This window comes from Callionymus lyra, chromosome 4, assembly GCF_982586985.1.
Source record: "Callionymus lyra chromosome 4, fCalLyr1.hap1.1, whole genome shotgun sequence".
Classification (NCBI taxonomy): domain Eukaryota; kingdom Metazoa; phylum Chordata; class Actinopteri; order Syngnathiformes; family Callionymidae; genus Callionymus; species Callionymus lyra.
Window position 1 is genome coordinate 30,099,089 of NC_141821.1, and position 21,669 is coordinate 30,120,757.

A 21,669-nucleotide genomic window follows, 5' to 3' on the forward strand; every position below is an offset into this window, starting at 1 on the left:
GGAAGATGTTAAGGTTGGTTAAAGTGGGGGAGGCCGTGTATTGTAACGGTGAATGCTGAAAAACTAATTTAACTTTAGAAAGTCACATTAAACAGATCCACATCTACCTCTTTATTTCAAGTCATGGTCGTTTACTTCAGGTTCTGAAATATGTTTGGATTGGAAACCGGCAAACAGTTGTGACCGTGTCTCAAGAGATTATTACTATTATTGACAGTGGGCTAACAGACAATATCGGTTGTTGAGGTGAATCCAAAATGTTCGTAGTATGGAACGAGCATTTATTATTATATATAATATATTTATTCTAAACTACTGTTTTCAAAGTAGTCTGAGTTTTATGATTTTAATCTATCTCATAAACAAGTCAAGATCCAACTTGACCAGACCAGAAACAGCCTTCACACTCACTAAAAATGAAAAAAAGAGAAGATTTTCCTTTTTCAATTGTGCTGCAAATCGATCATCACTTGTCCATATTAAAAGTTACTCTTAGCCTGCGGAAAATCTGGTCACAGAGTCCTTTATAGAGGTAATGTTGTGTTGTATTGACTTTGGTTGCAAATCACACAGGGCCCATTTTATTTCATGTGTGAAAAGCCATATTTTCAATCGGCGCGCCCGCCACAGAGTCTGCGAGCGAGATAAAAGCGAGAAGTGAGGGAATGGAAAGAGAAAGTGTACTGCAGCTGCAGAGTGGAGCCCATTAGCGGAGAGGTGACACTGGATCAGATACTGTCTGGCAGTGAAGTTTGACTTTATTAGACGTGATAATAAGGAGAGTACACACACACGTACTCATGCACAGTGCTCTGGCGCAGAAGTACATGTTCACATCCACACAGTAAACTGCAAGTGAGGAAGTGGTGATGTAGTGACAGAAGTGTCAACAGAGTGACATCCCGTCACCATGTTTTCTGCTCTGCTGTGTTCATCATGGTTTCCACAATGTTTCTGAAACAACATCAATCTCAACATGGCGCCGGCTGAAGGCTTTTAATCTGACTTTGAGTTCAATATAAAACATTACATAATATATTTCAGGCATTGAAAATAAAGTCAAAGATTATGTATTGTTTGTCTAGTTCTATAAATACATGAACATTTCACATGTCTAATGATGGTTTTACAGTCGCCTTTACATGGTGACATGATAACATTGACACATCATTGCAATGCAGATCCCCAACAGCAGCAATGTTTAGAAATATTAAAAATACAGGGTTTCCCATAGACTTTTTTCAATTCCAGTAAAAATATGAAAAAATTAATGTTTCATTTTTGGTTTTGGTCACATTGAGCAATGCTGTTCCCTCCCCCCCAGAAAATAATTTTACGTCTTGTAATATGCTGAACAGTCATCAAAGACTACAGTGTTCCTTCAATGTAAGTTTTGAAAAAAGAAAAATGTACCAACAAATTTGGACTTGGTACCCAACTTTGTAGAGGCGGGCTGCTTCTGCAGGGCTCCAGGATCTGGTAGACAATGAACATCAGAAAAAAAGGTAGAGCAAGTTTGTGAAAAACTCTCGCTAAGTCCTAAGAAGAGCAAGTTTAAAAATCCCAGAATCCTCAAATGACTTTTTGAATGATGTTTTGTGTATCCCGGGAAAACCGTCTACAGTTTGTTTAGGCTTTAAAAGCAGATTCTTGACTAAAAATCAAGAATTATGTGTTGACATGCTTCAGTCAAATGAAGAAAAAAAGCTTATTATTCCTGAACGCTTAAAAATTCATATTCTAGGACGCACAATTACTTCCCTTATGCAGGGGATGGCATGGCCCGACTTGAAGAATGATTGTCAAAAATGATGGCCTGCAAAACGACAACAATGTTTTTGGGACACCCTACATTTACGTGTACAGCCCAATATAATAAAATTTAGTCATATGACTATATTATATTCCACAGTAGGAATATTTATTTGTATTTCCATTGTATGTACCTGTTCATAAAACTGCTTAAAATAAGTGTACTATTTTTAAAATGTATCTATAACATATTTTTTATGTGTTAAACTAATACAAGAGACCTATTTTATCAGGATTCGTAGACATTAATCCGACATTTTCCTTTCCTGACCCAGTGGTGTTTTGATGAGGTTTCATGAAACGTTCAAGGTTTATAATACAGTACAGTGTTTTTAGAGACCAGTGGGTTGGGGCTCTTAAGTGATTCAAGGTTGATTTAAATAAATAGTTCATGTACTATCATGAGGACACTGTACTGTGTCATGAAACCTCATGAACTCCTCACTCCCTCTACCATTGACCTCTAATAAGAGCTTCAAGTGTGTATCATTTTCCACTGGTGAACCAGGTTTTGATAGGATGATCCACAAGTCTTTAGTTTGAATTTTCTCTCTCTGTATTCACAGGAACATTTCTGGAGCATTGACAAAGCTGAGACCAAAGTGGCTCCAAAACTCGTCCTTCAAATCTGGGACAATGACAAGTTCTCCTTTGACGACTATCTTGGTAAATAAGGCTGTGTATTCACAAATACTACAACCTGTGACCCGAAACAAGCAAAACAAAAACATTTTATTTGAGACGGCATGAGTGGAATATTTCTATACATAATTTAATGTAACTGCACTGATTGGTTGACGGTTCCATCTGCTATTCATGGGTATAAAACATTAGTTGACCCGTCTCTCCCCTGAACCACAGGAAGCCAAAAAAAAAAAACTTACTGGAAATGGATTCAGACGCTCCAGGCTACTAAAACAACCCCCCCCCCCGACAAAACCCACACCTCCATGTCCTCTCGTTCTATCAACACGTTTAATTCACTCTCGGTTTTCCTGCCCGGGTCTTGGATCTGGATCCCGCCGCATGCCTCGTGCGACCTACTGTTATAACATTTACCTTTATAATCAGCACACTTCTATTTCCACCGATTTGGCACATTTTCACAGAACGACGGGTCGTTTCATTCTGTCTCCTCGAGCTGTTAAAATGTTGACCCCGGGACTCTGCCTTTGCGTCCCCTCCAAGCAACCCCGCCTCCTCACTTTCATCCCTCATCAGAATGAATGTTCGTCTGCGGTTAAGAGATGAGGAATCCAGATTCCGACCTGTTCCTGTCCATCACTGGGCCGGTCCAGTGCGCGGTCCTCCTCGCGCTCGTGGGTGTGCAGCCACCTCAAAGCATTTCTTCCATTCCCGCTTGTCTTCGGCTAGTCATAGCCAACCACCGACTCTCCTAATCTTCTTTCGTGGCGCGAGGGTCAGACGTGAGCCATGATCCTCCATTTGTGCTGCTAAACTGCTTATGACGCTGGAAAAACTCCTCTCACGGACGTGGAGCCGATCCTCGTGGATCTACGTCTCCGGACCTAATGTTGTTCTAACGACCATGTGCTGCTAAACCTCTTAAAAGTGGCGTATTTGTGATCGAGGAAAACTCAATCAGGGACAGACTATTAATTTTCCAGAGGGGCCACAGTATATCCTGGGACAGTTAAACCAATGCTATGAAGACAGTGCAGTGAGACGTTCCTTTTAAACAGTATAATCCATCCTCAAATCACTATCATTACAGGTGTCAGCTGACTGTCAGTTACGACCTGTATTCTTGTTTGATTGGGAAAAAATCCCTGTAAAAACACAGACTTTTCATTGATTCCTGAAGAAGACTGTAAAAAAAAGTAAAAGACCAAGACAGTGCATACTTCTGCCAACGGCTCCATTTCACATTTTAAAAACACAACATGCAGCCAAATGAATAAAACTACTCCCATTTCACTATTCCACTATTCCAGTAGCAAGTGTGTCCTATACCTCTATTAGTGTCTCATGGCAAATCTTGAATAACATCCTTTACCATAGTCGCACAGAGTTTTTTTTTATTTATTACAATGTCATCTTGTCATTTACAAAATTATCAGTAAGTTTTAACGCAACCATACATTTTCAATTAATTGTTTTTCGTATAATTTTCAACTATAATAAATATATATTTAACTGTAATCAAACAATTTCCAGCTGAAAATCAATACTATTCAATTGTAATCAATCAATTTTCAATTATAATGAAACTATTTTCAACTATAATTCAACACTTTTCCATTGTAATCAATCAATTTTCAATTATAATAAAACAATTCAATAATAATCAATTCATTTTCAACCTTAATCAAACAATTTTCAACTGTAATTAAACATTTTTTAACTGTAAGCAAAGAATTTTCAACTGTAATCAAACAATCTTTAACTATAATCAATCAATTTTCAACTATAATTCAACATTTTTCAACTGTAATTAAACATTTTTTAACTGTAATCAAAGAATTTTCAACTGTAATCAAACAATCTTTAACTATAATCAATCAATTTTCAACTATAATTCAACATTTTTCAATTCTAATCAATCAATTTTCAACTGTAATCAATCAATTCTCAACTATAATCAAACAATTTTCAACTATAATCAAACAATTCTCAACTATAATCAATCAATTTTCAACTGTAATCAATCAATTCTCAACTATAATCAAACAATTTTCAACTATAATCAAACAATTCTCAACTATAATCAATCAATTTTCAACTGTAATCAAACAATTCACAACTATAATCAAACAATTTTCAACTGTGATCAATCAATTCTCAACTATAATCAAACAATTTTCAACTATAATCAAACAATTCACAACTATAATCAAACAATTTTCAACTGTGCTCGATCAATTCTCAACTATAATCAATCAATTTTCAACTGTAATCAAACAATTTTCAACTATAATCAAACAATTCTCAACTATAATCAAACAATTTTCAACTATAATCAAACAATTCTCAACTATAATCAAACAATTTTCAACTATAATCAAACAATTCTCAACTATAATCAATCAATTTTCAACTGTAATCAATCAATTCTCAACTATAATCAAACAATTTTCAACTATAATCAAACAATTCTCAACTATAATCAATCAATTTTCAACTGTAATCAATCAATTCTCAACTATAATCAAACAATTTTCAACTATAATCAAACAATTCTCAACTATAATCAAACAATTTTCAACTGTAATCAATCAATTCTCAACTGTAATCAAACAAATATTCAGATCTCATCAACCACTTTCAGATTTTATTTTATTCACTTTATTAATAATGTGTTTATATTTTTACAATCAATCAATATTGTTTATAATCAAACAATTTTCAACTATAATCAAACAATTCACAACTATAATCAAACAATTTTCAACTGTGATCGATCAATTCTCAACTATAATCAATCAATTTTCAACTGTAATCAAACAATTTTCAACTATAATCAAACAATTCTCAACTATAATCAAACAATTTTCAACTATAATCAAACAATTCTCAACTATAATCAAACAATTTTCAACTATAATCAAACAATTCTCAACTATAATCAATCAATTTTCAACTGTAATCAATCAATTCTCAACTATAATCAAACAATTTTCAACTATAATCAAACAATTCTCAACTATAATCAATCAATTTTCAACTGTAATCAATCAATTCTCAACTATAATCAAACAATTTTCAACTATAATCAAACAATTCTCAACTATAATCAAACAATTTTCAACTGTAATCAATCAATTCTCAACTGTAATCAAACAAATATTCAGATCTCATCAACCACTTTCAGATTTTATTTTATTCACTTTATTAATAATGTGTTTATATTTTTTATTATTTGCTAACTAATTTAGTTAAATGTTTTCAATTTACATTTCAATTGCAAACTGTATTGACAAAAGACTAAACTGTAATCAAATGATATCAGCATGTTATAACCCTCATTTTCTTTCAACCTTAGATAATTATTTCTGTTTGTATTTGTTTCAAAAGGTAGTAGATGAAAGCCTGATCAGGACATCAGAGAGCCCTTTGCAACGGCTATGTATACAAAAAAAGTTTTGCTCTTTATTTTGCAAAAAGCACCTGCGAACATTTGGCATGCATGTTAGCAGGAGTATTTTGATGATAAAGGACGGCAGATACAACCGTGCCCAGCAGCCACATCTGTTACTTGACTGTGTGACAGCAGGATTATGGATAAACCTGAAGGCTGATTTCTATCAAATTTGATTGAGAGGCGATAAAAGAACTGAAAGACATTTATTTGGTGCAAAGACTCATAAATATGGTGATTTTCTCTTGTTATGTATTCAAACTTTAGTCATTTGAGTCAATATGTTGGATAGGTTTTTACACATTTCCACACTACTAACTTGGCAACATGTCACTGTTGGTTTAGGCCACATATCCATGGACTTGAACCACATGGTGCGCCCGGCCAAGTCTCCAGAGAAGTGTGACCTGCAGCTCCTCCAGCAGCCGGCCGACAAACTGGTCTCCCTGTTCGAGCAGAGGACGGTGAAGGGCTGGTGGCCGTGCACTTGCACCAACAACGGAGAGAGAACCATCGCAGTGAGGAGACACTCACCTTTCTATTTAAACTTCTTCATGATGTACGCCGACAGATGCTTAGTTAATGTGGCCTCCCATTATGGGAAGTTCTTAAAGTTGTTACGATATTTACTTCTAAACAATGCTCTTGGTCAAAATAAAACCTATTTTTTACACACTTACCAAACATAACCGGTAAATACATATGTGCGGTTTCTCACATCATGCACTTCTCTTAGTGCCCTGCTTTACAGTGTGCAGTGTGCAAATTTGAAGTACTTAGGTAGACAGCACTTTTCGCTAATCGAAACAAGTTATTATGTTGTGTTTCATTGTCTTAATATTGCTGTTGTGTTGTTTTTTGGTAAAATGATTGTTTTCTCAAATAATTTAAGCTGGTATTCTTTCTGAAGAAGTCAGTGACGTAGCTTCGTTTACCTATGTCGCTTCGTTTAGCAACGTAGCTTCGTTTAGCAACGTAGCTTCGTTTAGCGAAGTAACTTTGCTTAGCTAAGTAGCTATGTTTAGCGACGTACCTTCGTTTAGCGCTGTAGCTTCGTTTAGCGACGTAAATTCGTTTAGCGACGTAAATTCATTTAGCGAAGTAACTTCGTTTAGCTAAGTAGCTTTGTTTAGCGACGTACCTTCGTTTAGCGACGTAGCTTTGTTTAGCGAAGTAACTTCGTTTAGCGACGTAGCTCTAGACGTAATGTCATCTACGTCACTAATATGGCGGCCGTTAAGGGTGGAAAGTGCCCATTGATCCCAATTTTCTGGCTGTTTGGGCGCGCGAATGAAATGTGCACAGCGCACTACATTTTCGCACACTGCTCAGTGTGAACACACTTGTGCACTCAAAATATCAAAGTGTAAATGCAGAAGTGCGCAATGTTTTTTTTGTTTTTTTTTTCCCCATTACACTCATAACAGAACCTAAAATAAAATATTTCCTTTAAATAGGAACATTAAAATTTTAACTAAATCATATTATTATTATTTCATATTATTTAATATTTGATTGGCACTTATTTTAGAAAAACAAAAGGAATGCGATTGTGTGGAAATTTTAGAATCATTTCTTTAATCATTCAAAAAAACATAAAAATAAATGACATTTAGTTAATTATTTTCTTCTCATTTCTTTTCTGGTGATTCATTTAGTGAAATAAATGTCTTCTAAATGAGAAAAGTCTCATCTGATGAATCCATGTCTTGCTGCTCGCAGGGGAAGGTGGAGATGTCTCTGGAGATCGTGACGGAGCAGGAGAACGAAGAGAGACCAGCAGGTCTCGGCCGAGATGAACCCAACATGAACCCTCACCTGGAGGAACCTCAGTAATAACCCAATCACTTACACACTGACACACTTACACACGATGACCTTTGACTCTCTCTCCGACCTCGCAGACGACCAGAGACGTCGTTCTTGTGGTTCTCCTCGCCGTACAAGACGCTCAGGTTCATCCTGTGGAGACGATTCAAGTGGTTCATCCTGCTCTTCATCGTCCTCTTCCTCCTCTTCCTCTTCTTAGGGGTCTTCCTCTATTCTTTCCCGGTAAGAGAGTATGTTTGAGTCACACTCTGTCTTGAGGGAATTCATTTATATGTGTTTGAACTTAAATGAGGCCTTGGAATGGAACACATTTAAACCTTTCTGAAGAATAGAAATGTTTAAAAAGTCATTGTGGCAGATTAAAAAAAATCCCATTCGTCAGCCAATGTCCACTTCAGGGTGTGACTGACCATTGTTGCAAACAGAAACAGTAAAATAAGTCATTAAAAAATGGATTAATGCGATTAAAAAAAGCAGACTTTGACAATCCGATGGGGAAACTTTGTAAGAACTTTGATTGTAGAAAAGAAAGTTCCTCTTTGAGAAAGTGTTTGAAGTGTAGAAGAATCCAAATTAAACTTGATAGAAGGAAATGGCACACAGGGGGGGAGATAATTGATTTTTGTAGATGAATAAAAAAAGAATAACCCATTTCCTCTCTTTACATCCGTCTCACTTTCTAGAACTATGCTGCTATGAAGATGGTGGGACCCTTCGGACCAGCCAAGACATCAGAGTGATCAAAAAAGAAAGAAAAATAAGTTCTAAAAGTTGGGGGGAAAAAGGCTTTTAACTATCATCCAAAATGTTATGTCATCATGATAAAGTTGAGTGTTAGCAGCAGCCATGAACTTGTGAACTCACTCTTCAAGCAGGCTTGCCCTCTTTAAGCAAAAGCGCCCAAGGTTTTCGTGCCTTTTTTCTCTCCGTCTGATCTGTACATCACAGCGTGTCTTGTCTGCCTACTTGTCCTGGTTGTCTCCCCGGTTGCTCCTTTAATCTCTTTTTCAGTTTAATCCCCCTCTTTTTTTTTTTTCTGGTCTCGCGCTCACACAGAGATGAGGGAGAAGAAAAGGCGTGAGAGAACACGGCTGATAGCAGAAGTTGAATCAAAGATGGAAATGTTGCGAGCTGATCTTCTTACCCCCCGCCACGTCCCAGCGGCCCCGCCGCTTCAATGGGTTGACGTCAGGTCAGGCAGCGGTGACTCTTTCAGAGTCAGATCATTCAGAAACATTCTCTTTCAGGACGCTTTCCTTTGGAGCATCCTTCACGTGAAGAAGTCATAAACCGGGGAACTTTACCCTATAGATGGTTATGCATCTCAAATCAGTTACTTCAGTCTGACCATCAGATCGTTATGATTTCTTTCATTTATGTCCTTAATGTATTCATTTCAAACTCATCTGCATTTTCACTTTTAAACACCTGTGGCTTTCTGCCTCCGTGATCATTAAAAGTCCAAAGATGCCCAGATAAGCTTCTTATTATTAAGATAAAGATCAAGAACATCACTGAAGCCTCTACTGTTTGCACATGGTCACAACCCTGATGCGGTTAATCTATTGATTTGACTGGTTAACCTCCTCCAGGAGGCGCTCTATCAGGAACAGCAAGACAGATGAAGAGCGTGCACTGACTAAGACGATAGTTTCCGTAACAAGAGGTGGAACAAATTCAAAGATAGTTTGGCTCTTTTCAACTGCAGGTTGATGTTTTCTTGCTCACATGGGTTACTAACAACCTAGTTCACTAACAATCCAATCATGGCTCAATATTGTCTATTTCAAATAACCTTCCATCCTGACCATGTTCTTCTTATTCGGCCGTAAACAAACAACAGACAAACAGTGTTTAGAGTGCATTGCTGCCATCGTATGGATGTATTTTTCATGCACCAACACAGTGCATTGTGGGTGATATACAGCTCCGGAGTGACCATCGATGCGATGCCTCCGTCCACAGCGATCGATCTCACCAAGAGCTGTTCAGAGAAATGAAACAGGGATTCTCTGGAGGGAGAATCAAACTTCTTTTGATTTCCTTTGAACAGTCCATTTTCACATCATGCACACTCTAATATTAGAGAACATATTGAAATGCATATGATTCAATTTGTTTTAGGCTAAAGGTGATAAATCTAGCTGTTGAAGGAACTAGAGATAAAAAGTAAAACTTCAAATCTTTCAGATGTAAAGGAGCAGATGCCCCAGACAGCTGTTTTAAAAGCATTGAACAAAAAAAAAAAGAATAAATAAAAATAATGATCTATATATGTAAAGAAAATATATATAAAATTATGTAATGTTTTAATGGAAATTCAAACTGCTGTATCAGCCTCACAACTCCAGCCCATCTTGAGATTTGTTTGATGATTGAAAGATGACATTCAATTAAAATATATTTAACACATTATTACATATTCAGTGCTACATGTTTATCATCTCCTTCTGAAAAAGACACCACCTTCGTTATGTTGCAGGAGCAGGAGCTTCTCACCCACACTTCACATAAATACTTGCTGATCATTTTTTCCACCCACATGCCGTCTCTTATTTACACCAGCGACTATTGACATTTCTAACCAGCAACACTTTGCTGTGTCAATGTTTCCCTCCATCTTTAGTTCACCTTTCATCCCTTCTCCCTTCTCTCTCTCCACTCTTTTATTCTGCCAGCGCTCAACAGATTTAGAGCGGGATTTGTTCTCGTGGCTTAGGGGGTTTTAACTTCACACAGGCGGTGTCAGGAGCATGTGTAGGTGGTTTGTCTGCCCTGTTTAACTTCATTATCATTTATTGTTTTAGGCTGGTTTCAACAGGATGAATTTATAAACGCACCTCAGGTCAAGGCTGGCTGGTGGTCCTGCTATTTTTTCATGTGCTCTCGGGCAATTACCGCCTGAATATGGCACATACAGGAAGTGTTAGAGGAGACATACTAATCCTCCTGGATTATGCAGAATTTCCTGAACATACATGTTTCTGTGTGTATGCGTGTGCAGTGATTCTGCGTTTGAATGTATGAAAGCGTTGAGTTGAACTACTGGGCCTCCTTTCACCTGTTATTCTACTTTGTTCAGCTGGAAGTGGAGTATAAGATCGAGAGCAGTTGCTTACTCAGCAGAAATGCCTGTTGTGTCCAGCAGTCAATTTAAGTTCATGTGTTTGTTAAGGTTTCAATATCCGAGCAGTTCTTGCAAATTATTTTTTTATGCTTAGAAAATCAAATCACAGGCAGAAAGTTTGAGACGAAGAAAATCACTGTATTTGTCTTGCTGAAAAAAAGGATATTTAAATAAAATATTTAACTTTTAAGTGCATGCATTAAAACCCCAAAAACAAGTGGCCTTACAACATTCAATATGAAACATGTATTTAAAAAATAAGTTTTTCCGATACATCTTTACTTGGTTTTGCTAAATTAAACAATTTTTAGTTAAACTCCTCAAGAAAAACTGTTTCCTTCAACTGAGAAATATCTGTAAATTTAGGAAATGATTTCACAACACGATCTGGAGCTTATAATCCATGCATTTGTGTTTTCTCGTTTAGACTATTGTAACAGTTTATTTTCGTGTCTAAACAAGAAGGAGCTGTCTCGCCTGCAGTTAATACAAAACTCAGCGAGAATTCTGACCCGCTCTAGTAGAAGAACTCACATTTCCCCGATCCTTAAAACTCTTCACTGGCTTCCAGTTTCTTTCAGGATCAACTTTAAAATTCTGGTTCTTACTTTCAGATCTATTCATGGTCAGGCTCCTCCTTACATCACTGATCTGATCCATCCTTATACCCCAGCTCGGGGGGTCCTCAGAGACCTCAGAACCACCTAACTAAAAAGCATCACCAGAAGGTTTTGGTGGAATGTGAGAGAGACTGTTTATAGATATTAAAAAATGGCTTCCTTTATCTTAAGCTGTGATGCCTTCATGTACAGTCAGACATAGCTGCCTCCGTCTTTTAGGCCTTAGATAATAAACGTGTTACTCATTCAACAGCAATATCAAGTATAATTGGTTATGATTTACTTTTACCAGTGAAATAAGTACATGTTAAAGATCATGTTTTTTTGTGTCTCAAAGCTTTGTTGTGTTTGTGTGTAAGCTTTGGTCGACACAACAATCATAACGTCCACTAACAAACAACAGCATGTAGATGAACACTTTTTTTTTTGTCGTGGCTGGGTTTTTGCTGTGAAATGAAAATATCCAATCATATCAATAAAGAGTTTACAAGCTTTTGTAGTTTTGTCATTTAGTGATCACAAGTGATCAACAACACGTACAACTTGAAAGTGAATGAAATCAAGAGGCATTTTATATTCCTCATTGTGGCTCTATATCGCTCTTCCTGTTGTTGTGGTGAAACATTTGTGTCTATAACTGCAGGAATGTATTTTACGGTACACTCGAAACATTTTCAAGTATTTTATGGACTAAAATTTCCAGGGCAAAAAATCAATTGTTTCAAAAGAAAAAAATACTTTTAATGGAAACAACACAGTCGAAAGCAAATTGGAAACACACTAGATCTCTTTAAATAGATTTTACTTTTTAGTGTAAACCAACACAAGTAACCCCATCTCAACTCATTTCACAATTACAAATATTATTATTATTCTACATTAAGATCATGATAAATATTTTGGAAAATAAAATGTGTTCGGTAGTTGATTTGAGTTTTGTTTTGTTGATTTTTTTTCGGTGTATTTTGTTTTTTCTACACTAAGGTTTGATCCGTAGCTGTTTCTACGTCATTGAACGCATCACACTCACCTGGCTCAACGACATGCAGTGTAAGTTTGACAATTATTATTGTCACATAAACAGCATTTAGTTTGTTTCTTGTTTCGTTTCCGTCACATGATAATGACGTCACTATTGTTCATTCTTATTTTTAGATAAAGTAAATGTGATCGCAGTCAACTATTACTGGAAGATACGTAGAGAACCTGAGACCGAAACTATAGACCGTCAACACCAACACCATCTGAGAACTAGAACACTAAAGATAGCTCGGATATTTTAGTGGAAAACTGTGACGAAAACACACCTAATGTCAACATTTAAAGTTATTGTTTTTTTTGTGAAGATGTAACAAAGTTTGAAATCTTATCCTGCCAGTAATACTTTGGTTTAATATCACAAAGGAAGGTAAATGATGTTGACCTCAACGTGTGAGAAAGATAGCAAACAAATTCTTTCGTTCGACATCCTAGTGTTCACTCTCTCTCTCTCTCGCTCTTTCTCTCTCTCTCTCTCCCTCTCTCGTCTTTTCCAATGTTCTCTCTTTAGCTGCTTTCCTCAGGGGTGTTGTTTTGGTCAATGTGAACTGCAGGTGAACTGCTGACCACAGAAAGAGTGTGGATGCAGTGTGGGTGGCCTGTGGTGGTGGTCTGTCTTCACTTCTCCCTCATTTTCCTTGACCTTCATTTTCTTCTTCAAGGTCTACTTAGTTCTGCTGCTTCTCTTCATGACCCTCCCATCGGGCTCCTCGTCTGCTCTGACAATAAAATATCGACGAATAACTCGCTTTTTTCCTCCCGTTTCCAGCAACAGCGACATAGTAACTTAAATTGATGTTGTTTCTACCAAAGAAAATCTGCAACTTATATTATGACTCCATGTATTCGTAGTAAAGTAAAAGCCTGTTTAGTATATATATATATATATATATATATATGTACATATATTATTAATTAATTAATAAACATCATTTTATTTGTTCTCATCAGTGAATTCTAAAAGAGAATGTACATCTTGCTCTACAATGATGGGGGTTGAATTTGTTAGTTTTCTAAAAAGCTTGTAACTAACCTGTTATTTTACCCAACATTAATTGCATCCCCCTAGTCTGAAAACATTTTTTTAAGCATTTGAAATAATTGCATAATTTAAATTCAAATTCATATGAGCTCAATAGGACAGCTGCTGGCATGAGCATTCTAAAACTCACTTGCACAATCCAGTAGAAAGTGAGCAACGAGTCCATCGAGCTCTGGCTACAGTCTGTCAAATACAGAACAGGATCCAGATGGTTTTTCTCAGAGCACACAAAAAAACTGGCAATTTAGCGTTCTTAATATGCATTTATTCTCTGCCGCTTATTCCCTTATTTTATCCCAGTTTGAGGTGAGAGGCCAGGGACACCCTGGACAGGACGCCAGTCTGTCGTAGGGCACATAAAGACAGACAACCATTCACACACACACTCATACCTACGGACTATTTCACCAAGTTCCCAACCAACCTCTGTATGTTTTTGGACTGTGGGAGGAAACCAGAGTGCCCGGGGTAGACCGCGTTACCGAAATCATTCAAACTCTACGAAGTATAGAAGCTAAAGTTGAAAGCAAAACTATAACCTCTCACTTGTCATTGGGCTGATGTTCTTCTCTAACACACTTCTTCATAATGCAGTTTAAGAAAAGATGGATGAAGTTGACGTGTCGTCCATGTTTATGTGGAAGGCAAAGTAAAGAAACAGGAAGTAAAGCCAAACAGTTTCAGACATTTTTCTTAATGAGAGAAAAATACAATTAAATCAAAATACGGTTCGGTCACACAAAACAAGGTCTAATCAAAATCTATCTTTGTCGTCTTTCAACCAGCATCTCTTCTTTTCACCTGTCATCTCATTGCAATGTTGATCAGACTTCACTTTGTATACAGCCAGCATGCGTCGGTGCAATTCCTCGCAGGTGTTTTGTCTGCTTTGAACATGAAGAGGTCAGAGTGTGGCACGTTCACCAGATGTGTTGGAAAATGGCTGCAGGGGAGACCGGCGAACGGGATTCAAGTTGTTTCATTATCACCTCCAACATACACATGAGCTGTGGCGGACCAATGAGGAGGCATGTAACATTAAACACCTACAGCTAGTAAAAGCTGCAGTAGCAACATCTGTAGCCATGAGTCTATCATTCCGACCCAAACCTCTGCATTGCACACACACACACACACACACACACACACGCACACACACGTGTGCGCACACATCTGCGGACACATGATATCAGCTTGCAAGCACTCGCAAGTGCTCACATGTGTACAGATGTGCGTTAACAGCTCGCACTGACACCTCCAGGGCCATGCAGAGTGCACATTCCTGCCCGGGTCTGGGTTGAGTTGTGAGCTCCAGACCATCAGTGCCGATCGAAGATTCGCTTTGAAATGATGTATCATCGAAACAATGGTTTATGATTTATAAAACCAATGTATTCGCTAAGCAGATGCGACAACTCTTAACTCTGAAAACGGCGTGATTGACAAAAACAACGATTCACTGTAGTATTACTCTGCGACTCACCATAGTATTACTCTGCAGCTCACCATAGTATTACTCTGCAAGTCACCGTAGTATTACTCTGCGACTCACCGTAGTATTACTCTACGACTCACCATAGTATTACTCTGCAGCTCACCATAGTATTACTCTGCAAGTCACCGTAGTATTACTCTGCGACTCACCGTAGTATTACTCTACGACTCACCATAGTATTACTCTGCAAGTCACCGTAGCATTACTCTGCGACTCACCATAGTATTACTCTGCATGTCACCGTAGTATTACTCTGCGACTCACCGTAGTATTACTCTACGACTCACTATAGCATTACCCTGAAACTCACCGTAGTATTACTCTGCATGTCACTGTAGTATTAATCTGCAAGTCACCGTAGTTTTACTCTGTGAGTCACCATAGTATTACTCTGCAAGTCACCGTAGTATTACTCTGCAAGTCACCATAGCATTACTCTGCGACTCACTGTAGTATTAATCTGCATGTCACCGTAGTATTACTCTGCGACTCACCGTAGTATTACTCTACGACTCACTATAGCATTACTCTGAAACTCACCGTAGTATTACTCTGCATGTCACTGTAGTATTAATCTGCAAGTCACCGTAGTTTTACTCTGTGAGTCACCGTAGTATTACTCTGCAAGTCACCGTAGTAGTACTCTGCAAGTCACCATTGCATTACTCTGCGACTCACCATAGTATTACTCTGCAAGTCACCATAGTATTACTCTGCAAGTCACCGTAGTATTAGACTGAAAGTCCCTGTACTATTACTCTGCATGTCACAGTAGTATTACTGTGCAAGTCACCATAGTATTACACTGCGACTCATCGCAGTATTTGATAATTGGTAGACAGTTATTGATTTTTATAAACGTTTATATATCTGTATCTTGATTCTTTAATTTGATTTAAAGGATGGTTAGAGAAAAATACACCTGAATACACAAGGTTTGCCACTCAAACTTTTACATTAAGTGTTTTAAAAACGATATACTTTGTCAATTAATGAGAGAGGTTTGTTTTGTAGCATGTTTTCAAGATGTCAGTAGTTTGTTTTTTGTTGTCCGCAAAGAGCAATAAAAAGATTTTTGCACACCATGCGTCCGTCATTAGTCCCCATGTTAACTAGCTGTGAGGAATGCAGTTGAACAGCTCAGTGGAAAAAGCTGCATAATTTAACGAGAGGCTAATCATCAAATTGTTGGGCTGAGAAGTGCATGTGTAGTTTCACAGCGCTCACTAGACGTCAGGTAGGCGAGGCGGGCTGCCTTCCAGCTCATCCCTCGGATCATCACTATAAAACTGATCAGCTGCAGAGTGATGCGATACAAAGAGAATGTCCGACAAATAAACATCAGAGGATTATCGCCGAGGCAGATGTGCAAGTTTTTGTGGAAACAGGAACAATAAAAAATGTCAAAATCAAACCAGCCATATCTCTGGTGGTTTGTAGCTTGATGCTAGCGAGGTGAAGAGTTCAGCAACCGAGTCAAGTTGGTCGACACAGCAGCAACTTATTTGTTTAACATTAAGTAAAGTGCAGTTTTTTTGGTTGTGAAACATCTTATTATGTGAGGAGGTGCAGGAACTTCAGGTAAGCATGTGGGCTGAGGTTGATAGTGTGTGTTTTTGACTCAGTGTGAATAAGACCGAACACACCTGACGTGCACATAGAACAGAAGACAAGTGGATCAATATATTTGATGAAGAGGTGACAAAAAACATAAACGCAAAACACTCTCAAATAAATGATAATTTGAGATTTGAAAATATCTGGAGGATTTTTTATATGTCAAACATTGGGATATTACTTTTTATTTTTTCAGTAACCCATGAACCTCAGACCAGTGCAGGTCAAGTTAAAGGATGTAATTTTAAATGGTCATTTTTTGGATTCATAGAAGAAGATAATATACTTATTTCAGCATACATTTCTTAACAAAATGATCAGGTTGGAAACCCTGAGGTGCACAAAAGCTGAGGATTCGTTTAGGAATGAAGGGTCTTTGTCATGGTACTAGAAAAAAAACATCTACCAATGTTCATTTCATAGATTTTGTTGTGGTATACATTGTTGCAGTCATTAACTTACCAATTAAATTATCATTTATTTATTAGAAATACTTTTTAGCAGTATCTTGTCTCATGGGTAATATTTGTTTACATGGTAGCAGAATAAATGTTTAAATAATTTACTAATTTCCTGTCACATGACCATGACCTGCCCCTCCTCCTTTTTATTTGCAATCCACATATTTGTGTATTTCAAATGATGTCGGAAACTTATCATCAGCTTTCGCGAAAGAGTCCCGCGTGTCTCTGGGAAAACAAAAGTATAAACATTAGATGTTTTGCGGTTTGTCAGGAAAAAAAACAAAAAACGAAACATTCTGGGCCAACTCCGGCAGGACTTTTGCTTCGACAAAATTTGATTTTTTTTCTCTTGAATATTCCCAAGTTTGCTCTTTCTAATGATCATGTGTACACGACGATTCCGATGTCTTGACCTCGGTTGGCGCTTCAAACATCCACGTCAGCCGTTACAAGAGCAGAGAGACTGGACTTGAGGCAGAGGAAGAGCGTGAGAGTCAAGAACCGACTTATTCTGAAGGGAATATGAAAGGAAATGGTTTTAGGACAGTGTGAATACACAGACAACATCTTCAAGGTCGCTGTTGAAGAATGTCATCTCCACACACACACACACACACACACACACACACACACACACACACACACACACACACACACACACACACACACACACACACACACACACACACACACACACTGTAATCGACAAAGGAAGGCCTCTGATCTCTAACGCTAACATGTACGTCCACTTCCTTTGAAGGGCAGGAAGTGTGACTCGTGGAGGAGACAAAGGTTTGTGAAGCCACTCATGCTTTTCATGTTCTTCCCATATTTCTGAGGCGAGCATCGGGGCGCTATATGTGTGTGATATGGGAGCTGTAACCTCGTCCTGTCTCACAGTCATACATCGCACAAAAACAATGTCTCTTTGTTCGACTTTATTATTGTTTTTAGTTTGTGTCGCACGCTTGTTCCGACGGGCAAGATTCGACCACTATTGTGGGATTTCATGTAACCAATTAGCATTAGTGCTAATCACAAGTCAGCCTGTTAAGTGTGTTTTTTACTCGGCCGTCTTAGGGGGTAAGAGACTTTTATTTTTGCATTTCCTCGTTAAAGTCAATAGTTAACGACCCTCGAGGCTGATGGTTAAAAACAGTGATTAAATGAAATGAAGTGTGTGTATTGGTTTCATGGCCGTGGCAAATTGTTGGAGGAGATTTATTTTTTTTAATGTTTGTTTCCTGCGCCTGTGATTTCACAGCTCCAGCTATTTTCTGGTTTATTTTTTAATATTTGTTTGTGCTATTTCAAATAGTTTCAAGCCACATATTGCTTTGTGTGGGCATGTATCTCGCGTGTGGTGATCACGGTTACACAATATCCCTCTGTGTTGTAAAGTTGTTTCGTACCGAGATGATTGCTCTATAAATATAAGTGCACACAGAGTTTCTGGAAGAGCTTATTGTTCATTGTCTTGTACATGAACTGCCGCGCGAGTGTTAGATCCGTTTTAACAACACAACGGTTGTTATGGTTTTGTACGGGAATTATGAAGTTGTCAAAAGCATCTTCAATTATTACAAAACAAATCGCTTTATTCAAGCAAACAAACAAACAAGAGCATGCGTCAGTCTGTTCACCACAAATGGATGAACTAGGAGTTTTAGTAGGAAATGATTGATGGGCTTTAAAGAAGAGGTAAAGAAGGTTTCTCTCAAGTTGGGTTCACAGTTATTGTTTATGTCAGGAACATATCAAGAACATATTTTACATCCAGGGTGTCCAAACTTCTTTGTAACATGTGGGCAGCCACAGTAAACCATCAGATGTTCAAATATAAAGTTTATAAAGTTCAACACTAAGAAATATATTAACAACCTATGACTAGAGGGACAGATTTTTTATTCAGTATTTAGTAAATTAGCATTGACACATTTGACCAATTGGATCTAGGCTCGTGAAATGTTTATAGATGCAATTTTCTATAAAAAGAACATAGTTTACATTCTCTGTTAATGAATAAATAAGTTTATGATGCAGGAAACTGGTCGGATAATATCTACTCAAAGTCTTTGGACACGCCCAATACAAAGTGTCATATTTATCTTTGTGGTTTCAATGGATCGTAAATAAATGATGGTCACTATTTTGTTGTGATAAATGTGTTGTCATGTTTGTTTGCATTTTTTCTTAATGTGTGTTGGTTATAAATGACCCTTTTTGTTTTGTGGTGGATCATATAAATAATTCATACAGAATTAATACCACAATTATTGCCAGCATGTTTGACCCTTGTGTTATCTTAGAGACAAGGTGGCCCAAAGTCCAGAAAACAAAGGTGTTTGAGGTATCCCTTTGTTTGTCTCTGGGTCAAGGTAAACGCAACACAAAGAATGCAAACACTCTGAGATGACACAAGGGTTGAACAAAAACAAATGAAGAAGAGTGCAAAATAGTTTGGTTTAGCATTGTTTGTTTGAACATTTTTACACATTTGTTGCTTGAAAGAAAATAAAAAGAAATACATTTTAAACACATATATTCTTTCTTTTTTTATTGGTTATCACTGACTCAAAGGTGTTTCTTTGAGTCTTTCTGTTATACCTTTAAATAGAAGGATTTCTTCTCAAATAAAATTAGTCTTTGACACATTTATTTATATATACAGTGGATATAAATATATATATATATTTTTAAGCAGCACCAAGATCCTTCCAGTGGCAGTGGCAGGGATTGGCCTCAAACTGGTATCCAATGGATTAGAGACGCCAGAAACATGCCAAAGATTTCCAACGAACTAGCAGAAACTGGTGAATGACCCCCACCCCCCAAATAAAATAAAATCAAAATCAAAATCTGAGTAATGCAAAATGTATTTATTTTTGGTTGGTCTGTATTTGACAAATATTGCAATAATTAAATTGTGGTGCAAAAAAAGGTTTCCCAGGTGAACTACAAGAACAGAAAATCTTCATCAGAGACCGCCATCTAGTGGGCTCTGGGAGTAAAGACACTGCTTCATGAAGCTTCATCAGTCAATAAGGGAGTGACAGACGTCTGCTGACAAAACCAAGTCAGCACGGAGGAGCAAACAATCATCCGGAAATAGTGAAGCAGGAGGTAAAGGTGAGATTAATTTAGATCAGGTGCGTTTCCTGAAGGTAGGTCCGGCCACACCTCCTGGCTGGAGAGAGAAACTACACACAGATCACCACTCACTGTGTTTTCACGTAAGTTTAATTCTTTTTCACCACAATTCTCACATCTTTGACATCTTATATAGTCGTGCAAAGAGCTCCTTGGCTGCAGTATGCTCTGTCAATGTGTTCCTTCTGGTCTTTCGTGCAGTTTCTAATCCAGCTCATGATATGAAACAGTCGACTTTATGGCAACCGCAGGGACAGTTTAACGCAGACTTTCGGGGCCACCATGACTATTTTCTGGGGAGATTTTCCTCCGTATCACACTCATCCTGTCTGCTTGCATTTGTGTAGAAGTGGAGACCCTGAGATCACTCTCTCCCCGTCTTCCAAAGTGTGTGTTCAGGAGCTCTGCCTTGGTGGGTCCAGGTTCTGAAACGCCTCTATAACTCTCGATAAGTGGTTTCTGTCTGGAGAGAATCGGTGCCAACAAGGAGAGACGAGCGTCTGCTTAATATTTTCATCCACTCATGATGTGGTTAACTGTGCGTGTGCGCGTCTGTTTGTGTATATGTGTGTGTGTGCGTGCTTGTGCATGTATGTGTGGTCATGAGTCTGTGTATCTCACCTTGTCCGTTAACATTGTAGTCCTGCTGATCTATGGAAAATATAAGTAAAGTATGAAGAAAACAAGACTAAAGTCAAAGATGTAAAAATGGAGGACGTAGACGAAAACATGAATGACAGGAGAGGAAAAGAAAAACACAACGCCTTCATCTCCTGCAAAGTTTGCTCTGAATTTCTTCTTCAATACTTCTCGTAATTTTGAACCCTAGTTTAGTGTCGATATAAAGTCACAATCTTTTCATTTCCATCTAAATGTTTATCGTCTCAAACCTGTTATTTTTCACAAGCTGTTGCACAACACATGAGGAGTGCAAGAGGAAAAGACAACTGGACAGAAAACGACTGGATTATAATTCCAATATCTTTTTATCACAGCAACTGTGTCTCTGTGTGTGTGTGTGTGTGTGTGGGTGTGTGTGTGTGTGTGTGTGTGTGTGTGGACATGTGTGTGTCTGCGTGCACATTCAAAGACAGTCACTGGAGAGACATACATCGCCACTGATTCTGTTCCAAAGCCCGCCTCAGTTTCCACTGGTGACCACTTAACATGAAAAATATATATTTTGCTGAATTCAGCATAATCTTTTTCTATCGACTGGCGTGTTTGTATGTGTGTGTGTTTTATTTTCCACACATGAAGCTGTCCGTCATACTTAAAGAAGATTCTTCATTTTGGAAATGTCTTTGAAGCTTTAAGACGTATCTGAAGAATGTCAATAAAGAAAACACTATATATATATATATATTTCTTTATT

At 37.7% G+C, this 21,669-nt stretch overlaps 1 protein-coding gene across 7 annotated transcripts in view; it reads left to right on the forward strand.

Moving 5' to 3' along the window:
* The window catches only part of dysf (dysferlin, limb girdle muscular dystrophy 2B (autosomal recessive)), a 58,726-nt gene extending 46,746 nt beyond the window's left edge, over window positions 1-11,980 (forward strand). For all 7 annotated transcript variants that reach the window (XM_087789661.1, XM_087789659.1, XM_087789664.1 and 4 more), the window contains 5 exons: window positions 2,379-2,478; window positions 6,257-6,429; window positions 7,634-7,743; window positions 7,816-7,963; window positions 8,425-11,980. In XM_087789661.1, coding sequence (XP_087645787.1) covers window positions 2,379-2,478; window positions 6,257-6,429; window positions 7,634-7,743; window positions 7,816-7,963; window positions 8,425-8,481 — 588 coding nt within the window. In that variant the 3' untranslated portion in view covers window positions 8,482-11,980. The remainder of the gene's footprint in view (window positions 1-2,378; window positions 2,479-6,256; window positions 6,430-7,633; window positions 7,744-7,815; window positions 7,964-8,424) is intronic.
* Window positions 11,981-21,669: the final 9,689 nt, after the last annotated feature.